Raw genomic sequence first — 7,989 nt, forward strand, 5'->3', positions numbered from 1 at the left:
GGACGGTCGTTTACTCCGGCCACCCCGATCAGTCAGTATTCGAAATTGGGGTCCAAATTACGGTGGAAAACTTCAATTTAATAATTACATAAAGATGAAAGTAAAACCGTCGCCTATACAACAATATGCAATATTACATCTGTTTAAACGTCAGTTTATAAATTGATCAAATTTACTATATATGCACGCGGGCGGTGTCGCAAGGGCTTTTTGTTCTTTATAAGACTATTAGTATATGTTTTTTTTATGTTTGCCTCACAGTCTATAATATCTCTCAGAACTTTGCTAACTGTCGTTTTTCACATGTCAGTCCATAATTATGCTTACAGCAGCATTTACCGGATTACAAAAGCTCCTCAAGTCAGGTTGCATTGGCTCAGGTAAGTACGGCTCATGTTAGCTTTTTCCTGTTCTTATAACCTTTCTCCTGCTTGTTCAAATAAAGACACTTGACATCGAGTCCTTCATTCTGTCAACAAATTGTGGATGGTTGTTTCTTCCAACCATAACGCTGGTGGCCGTCGTATGAGAAAAATTATTGAGAACGACGTAAATACCTACTAAATAAATAAATATTGGAGAAATATGTGATATGGGCAGAAGAGTAAATGAAGATGATCCGATATAAGCTGGCGGGTATCTGGCTCGATGGAACTTGGTCTTTCAGTCACATGGCAAACAATACACCATCACTGCATTTAATTAAGAATTTTTTCTTTTAATTGTTTAGGAAGATGAACCTGACCCTTGGGATTTGCCAGAATTTAATCTAAAAGTGGTGCCTTGGTCAGGTAAGTGTGAATACAAGAAAGCTCATGGGTGATAAATGATGAATAATCACAAGATCGTGTTTGATGAATACGCATTATTTTATGGATGAAAGTGTAGCACGCCATCGATGATAAGCACACAATTCAATTGACACGTCAGTGTTAAATGAATACAAGAGTCAGTCAGTTTTTTCATAAGAGTAAAGGGTGATGATTAAACGAAGTTATGCCTTGGTTTTGGATGCATAGGGTTTCATCTATATTGAATCCATTCACAGTATACAAAGCAACTTTGCATGAACATCTATTTTTATATTTCACAGGTAAACAGTTTTGTTTTTGTAAGCAATTGTTAAATATCAGTTTTGTCTCGGAGGTGTAGTTCCACGCCACTAATAAATTTCTGAATTACAGTGTCCGGTTTTTATCCACAGACCTGAGCACAGCTGGAAAAGTGAAGCGAGTGGTATGGGACTACTTTCTGCGATTTATCGTCTTATTAGGACTGCTCTACTTGTTTATTTGCTCTCTAAGCTTCCTCAGCAATGCCTTCCAACTTCTCGGGGGTAAGTTTATGCCCTCATAATAACACACGGAATGACCCACCTCTTTTCTTTCAACACTGTGTTGTACTTATCAAGAGTTTCAAGCAAGGGAATGTTTAGGCGGTATTTATTTAATTGGTGTTTTACACCGTACTCAGCAATATTTCTCTCATACGACGGCGGACAGCAGTATGGTGGGATGAAATCTGACAGAGCCGAAAAGAAACCCACGACCATCCGCAGGTTGCTGGAAAAACTTCACATGTACGATTCTGTTATTTTACTTTCACGATATATTTACGTATGCGATAGTAACTGCTGTACGACCAGGCCATATTGATTTCGATCACCATTTTGGAACCATCTAGAAATTTAGATATTGAAAGACGGTTGTAAAAGTCGATGAAGCTATTTCATTGGTGGACATACACCAGGTTTATTGCTAAATCATATTCAGGCAGACAACAATGATTTCAGTGGTTTGGATAATAACACATAAGATAAACTTTTGAAAGATGTTAGAAAACATCTTGCTTTATGGTGGACGATAGCAATTTATACATAAATGTATTTATCACAGCATATATACGGGTAGACCAAAGTTTCAAACTTACAAGACAACTCAGTATATTCTAAAAAAATTTTTGACCCCTGAATGATATCATGGCAATGGTTGTATGTGTTACAGGAAAAGAGGCCGGCGAGGCTTTCAAAAACAAACAACTGCTGGGCAATCCCGTTGCTGGCTTGATGTTGGGGGTGCTAGCTACCGTGCTGGTTCAAAGTTCTTCCACCTCCACTTCCATCGTAGTTGCAATGGTATCCGCTGGAGGTAATTTTTACGTTAAACTGAAAGTGATAAACGTTTGCCTTGGTTTTTAGCTAAACCAGCAAAAACTATACGTGATTTCATGTCATGCATAGAATTTTTCATCAAGCTGTAATATTTTACTGCATATTACGAACTGAGTTATCATAATCTATAACCTTAGAAATACTCCCACAAAATGGATATATACTTATAACAGAACTATTGCTAATAGTCTCTACGTTAGCGTTCGATCAGTAGTGAATGCAACGATGTATTAGAATCCATACGTGGCTGGTCGTCTCTGTCTTGGCTTATGGCGAGAAATAACCATGAAAATGGTGTCAAACATGCATCACATTAATGAAGCTAACTATGAACAATATTTACTAAATGCTAGTCATTTTTTTTTCGGCAGCTCTGGAGGTGAAGTTTGCGGTCTTTATTATCATGGGCGCTAACATTGGCACATCTGTGACAAACACCATCGTGTCTATCACCCAGATCTCGGACAAGGACCAATTCCGGAGAGCCTTCGCTGGGGCTACCGTCCACGACATGTTCAACTGGCTGTCCGTCATCATCTTACTCATCATCGAATGGGCATCCAGTAAGTGGCATATCGGGATATAACAGTCACATCTGTATATCTGTATATTAGTACTGATTTCGGAAGCGTATATCAGGCCCCTGATCAGTAAGGTCGCATGTTCGATTCCAGCTTTCGTTGTTTCGGCTGCAGCTAAAATTTAAGAGGTTTGTCAGGTACCTAGCTACGATTGGTGGTTTACTCTGGGCATCTCTGGATCCCTCCACTCAAATTCCTGACCAGCGTTATTTAAGTCAGCAATTCTTATGCAGGATATTGAACAAAATGTATCATTTAGGCCCCATTAAATCAATCGTTAGCGTAAGCGAGAGTTCTGACAGGACCCATGTACTATCCATACTGAACGACACTACGACAACTACAACTATTCCGAGACTAAGGAAACCAATAGCCGAAAACGTCGTCATTGACAAAAATCAGCCATGCACTTTCAAAGCTATTCAGAGCCATACATTCAATATATCAAGTTTTCATTGCTTTAAAATTGGCCACTCGGTTCTAGTTAAACGAGTGTGTGTTTTCTTTTACCAAACTAATCACGGTAGCCACATTGTCTCTTAAAATTATGATGTGATATTTATTGTTTCAAATAATGCAGATTGTTTCAGTATAACTTAGTTGGTAATGTTACTGTGAGCAGGTTTTCTGTACCATTTCTCAAATTGGCTGGTGTCAAACGTGAGTAGTGAAATGGATTATGAGGACACCGAGCTGCTGAAGACGATAACAAAGCCTTTCACCAAACTCGTCATTTCGGTAAGATACTTCATTCGTAGATTTATTTATCTATTCGTAAACGACTCAAGGTCGAATAACAGAGGCCACAACCCAGAAGTTAACAAATAAAAGAAATTGAAAGGAAACAACAGTATACACGTAGATGAAAATGATAATAACAGCATCATTATATAGCGCTTTGCTATAACGCTGCAGTCAATGTTGCTAAATGGTTAGAATCATTCTGACGCCATAAAAAATACCATTTTGTAAAATATATTGATTTTTGATGTAAATTTGAAACTTTGATTTGGCCGTGGACATATTGTAATAAATGCACGTTAGTATATAAAAAAAAACATATATAAATTTCGATCGCCCATCATAATAATTTTGAAAAACCGTTTAAAACAGATATTTGTCAAATACAGACTCAATTTAATGCTGTAATAATCCTTGGTAAATTAATTCTGAACAATCCGGCCTAAATAATTGTGTTTCATAGAGCGCTCTAGTGCATGGGCATGTTTTCTGTTTGCTGTTCTTCAGTCGAGGCCAAAGTGACGGCCGTCAAATGAATCGTACTTCGTCGCACAAGGTCATTTCGAAGCATGCTAATCCCTTTTTTTTTTGTCTCTTTCTTTATTAGCTGGACAAAAACAAAATTAAGAGTATTGCCACTGGCAAAAAAAGACGAGATGAGATCTCCACAATCATTAAGACTTGTTACTCAACGAAGACGAACGAAACATGCGCCAACTTAACTATGCTGGCCTCAAATGAAACCGGCAATTGTTCTTATGAAGTCCCCAAGGAAGACTGTAAGTGTTTTTGTAATGCAGATTACACCTACTCCACTTTGATACAGTAAAAAGTGTTGATTACAGGACACAAATAAGTTAATTACAATTCTGCTTCATCCGATGCTCAGTCCTCGGGATTGATGGGGTCTGTTTTCATGCCATGTTACCGGCCCAAGCGATTGAGCAGTGTGTGGAGATTCAACGCGAACATGCGCTTCATTTACGAATAAAACCTCCTTGTCTATGTATGCTTAAAGTACATGTTTTTCATGAGAGATGGCATCTTCTGTCTTAATGCCCGATTCATCAACTTTAAGACATGCAAAGAAATTTATACGGTTGTAACCGGGAATGGTGTGCTTATCTGGAACCTTCGGATTAAAAACCATTTATGCCTGGTACCACAAGAATGTTTTATATTAATTTTCAGACATGAGGAAAATCGTTGAACAAAAGCTTATAAGAAAAGCTTCACATCAATTTCTTAGCAATCAGATTTAATTTCCAAACATTGCAAATTGTTTTTAAAAGCGCTGTTACTTTATTCTGATATCGTTATTATATTTTCTTTTTGAAGGCTATTACTTGTTTAAAAATGTGACAGAGGTGTGGGACGACAAGGTGATTGGAGCTGTGCTTCTCGTAGCCTCTCTAGCTCTCATGTCCATCTCCCTTATTCTGATCGTCAAGCTGCTTCAGTCCATTCTGAAAGGAAAAGTCGCCAAGGTTATTCGTAAATTCTTGAACTCGGATTTCCCGGGTCCTCTGCGTTACCTGACAGGATACGTGGCCATCCTTATTGGTTGTGGAGTGACTATAATGGTGCAGAGTAGTTCTATCTTTACGTCATCGCTAACGCCATTGGTCGGCATGGGAGTGATCACAGTGGACCGGATGTACCCGCTAACCCTCGGCTCCAACATCGGCACGACCTTTACGGCCGTCTTGGCAGCTCTCGCCTCGGACAACATCCACGACACCTTGCAAATCGCTCTCTGCCATTTGTTCTTCAACATTTGCGGCATCATCATCTGGTACCCTATACCATTCATGAGGAAAGTGCCAATCAACATGGCCAAGTTTCTGGGCACCACAACCGCCAAGTACCGATGGTTCGCCATTCTTTACATTATCCTCATGTTCTTTCTCTTCCCCCTGTCCGTGTTCGCTCTGTCTTTGCCAGGCTGGTACGTCCTCTTGGCGGTCTACGGTCCCTTCGTCATCCTCATAGTCGTCATACTGATCGTTAAGTTTATCCAAACAAAGAGACCTGAAGCGTTGCCGGAGAATTTGAGAAACTGGAAATGGTTGCCCGAATGCTTGCGCTCCCTGGCACCCCTTGATCGTTTGCTCACCCGATGCAATTGCTGCAAATACACAAGATGCTGTGGTTGCTGCGACATAGAGGTTAATATAACTGATCCATGAAAAACTTGGGCATCATCCATCAATCACGGATGTCTTCTTCAAAAATTACTCAGCAGACCTCAACTGAGTGATGCTGAATATATGCAGCTGTTTATGTCCTCTGAGAAACAATTCTGCTGATACAGTTATATCTGTTTGGGACAATTAGATGCGAGCTAACCGTGATCCGATGAACCATAGAGTGTTTGTGATAACACACAGGTGTACAGTTTATTGTTTTCGTTGTCCATAGCAGCATATATTCCAGAAACTCTACATATTACTTTCATTTATATCACTGATGGTTACCGCAGGCCTACTTCAGTTTTACGACCACGTGTCGAGACAGCCTGATACCCCATCAGTGCTTCGTCCATTCCAGCTAGTGCATGTACATTGCGTCGTCAACATTTTCTCTAGTACACAAATTCTGTTTGTAAATACCTGCGAGAGCATTTTTATTGTGGATAAGAAAAATGAGTAATACTGAATTGTTACGAAAAAAATCAGAACTTGCACATATTCGTAAGGAATCCTGTACGTACACTGTACATATATATTGTACATGTATATATTCTTCTGTCTGTCTATGTAGCTTTGAATCCTGTGATGTAAAATTTTAAGCAATCTCTACAAAAGGAATTAAGATTTATAGTCTTTTTACTAAAAGATTTGTAAATACGATGTGAAAATTTTTAAGTTTTATTTTTATTTTTTTAGAATAATTGTGGAAGCAAAGAAGGTGATAATCAATAGTACTGTCAAGAAGGCTTATTACAAAAGGAAGTCGAGCAGAAGTTTTCTATTGTTTTCGTTGTTATGTCATTATTCAGATTGTGTGAAATGGTCAATCAGCGTGACTCTTCCTGGGGAACATGGTTTTAAGTTAAAACCAGTTTCTGATTGGTCAAATCATGTAAGAGAAAGAGTATCCATAGACGCTACTTTTTATGAACGTGTTGTTTTTTTCATCAGTGCTTTATGTTTGTATGGAAATGTATATCGTGTTGACAGTAGACACTTGAATTATCTTCTCTCCTTACAGAAACTAGAACCGGAAATCTCTTACATGTAAATATTTATTTTTTAAGTATTTATAACAAAATATACTACCAAATGTTGTTGTGAAAGATATATTTTAGTGAAGGGTGGGGGGGGGATTCCACATTGGCTCTATTTTTTAATGGAATTTTTAATACTTTTACTCATGGAATAAAGAATCTACTAAATAATTCGTAAAACAATTTGCATGGTGATTTTGTTTCCATGTTAAATATCCTGACTATAAAGGAAAAGGAATATTTCTTGGGCACGACGTAAGCACTAAATAAATAAATAAAGCCCTGGGAAGCGCACTGTTAATCTCATATTTAGGGACAAAAGCAAATTCATGAACAACACCTAGTCCATATTTATTTCATGCCATTGAAAATGCCAACACTATGGTGACTACAGAAGGGGCTGTAGCCCATCGTCCTTTCATCAATGAAGTCACAGGTTCGAGTCCAGGCCTTGCTAGTGCTGTTGCAATTTTCAGAGAATTTGCCAAATCAAAAGGCCTACGAAATGGTATCGCTTTACCCCGGGCACCCAAGTTTCCTCCACTATATCTGACCCTTTGTACAAGAAAAAATTTCTTGAAGACATCGTCAAAACCCAATGCCATAAATACTGCACATAAAATTATACACGTTATACTATACATGAGTTCTGTCAGAACAAGTTGTGGGCAACTATACACAAGGATTCCAATCGCCACCGTGGACATACATTAGCATAATATCGGAATTGCTATGTTTTATTGCTATCAGTGATTGGGTATAACTTTTGATGTGTGAATCTTCCTGAATATTACAGTTATAGGTCATATATACATCTTTCCATACCAATGGTGATGTAATATCCTCATTTATTGACGACATTTGTGTGTTACCTCTCCGAAAAATCCTATATCCCATCTGATAGAATTTCTGACTAGACTGAAAATTTCACGCTAATGACCTTAGAGGATATTTATACATTTAACAAAGGTACTTGCTTATGTCCAGTTTTTGAGCATTGTTTTGCCGATTGTTTCATCTTCTATGGGTGGAGTTTATACCATGTTTATCTGTCCTGTTTATGCATCTGACAAAATGGCCGCGTTATGAGCGGCGGCTGGAATTGAACCCACGACCCCATTTATCAGGATTACGAGTCTAACTTCTGAATAATCTGTATATACGATGTCACACTCGTAGAAATCACACAATATAGACCCTATACGCTGTCAAACCAGTTCGGAATTACAAAAGGAAACTAGAACATCATAACAAAGGATCCATGGTTT

The 7,989-nt window shown here is 38.4% G+C and overlaps 1 protein-coding gene across 1 annotated transcript; it reads left to right on the forward strand.

Moving 5' to 3' along the window:
* Positions 1-246: 246 nt before the first annotated feature.
* Positions 247-7,333, forward strand: LOC135467129 (sodium-dependent phosphate transport protein 2B-like). The gene is made up of 9 exons (XM_064744890.1): positions 247-294; positions 330-380; positions 731-791; positions 1,205-1,336; positions 2,004-2,147; positions 2,542-2,733; positions 3,374-3,489; positions 4,100-4,271; positions 4,831-7,333. Exons 1-9 carry the CDS (start codon positions 247-249, stop codon positions 5,679-5,681), a joined length of 1,767 nt encoding a protein of 588 aa, XP_064600960.1. The 3' UTR covers positions 5,682-7,333.
* The last annotated feature ends 656 nt before the right edge of the window (positions 7,334-7,989 follow it).

The sequence above is a fragment of the Liolophura sinensis genome, chromosome 6 (genome assembly GCF_032854445.1).
Source record: "Liolophura sinensis isolate JHLJ2023 chromosome 6, CUHK_Ljap_v2, whole genome shotgun sequence".
In the NCBI taxonomy this organism is placed as follows: Eukaryota; Metazoa; Mollusca; class Polyplacophora; order Chitonida; family Chitonidae; genus Liolophura; species Liolophura sinensis.

What these genes read in the sequence shown, in the direction of transcription:
- LOC135467129 (XM_064744890.1), top strand. Translation starts at nt 247, where the DNA reads ATGTTTGCCTCACAGTCTATAATATCTCTCAGAACTTTGCTAACTGTC. An exon ending in GTCAGGTTGCATTGGCTCAG is followed by an intron (nt 381 to 730) that starts GTAAGTACGGCT and finishes TTAATTGTTTAG; the next exon opens with GAAGATGAACCTGACCCTTG. An exon ending in CATCATCGAATGGGCATCCA is followed by an intron (nt 2,734 to 3,373) that starts GTAAGTGGCATA and finishes TACTGTGAGCAG; the next exon opens with GTTTTCTGTACCATTTCTCA.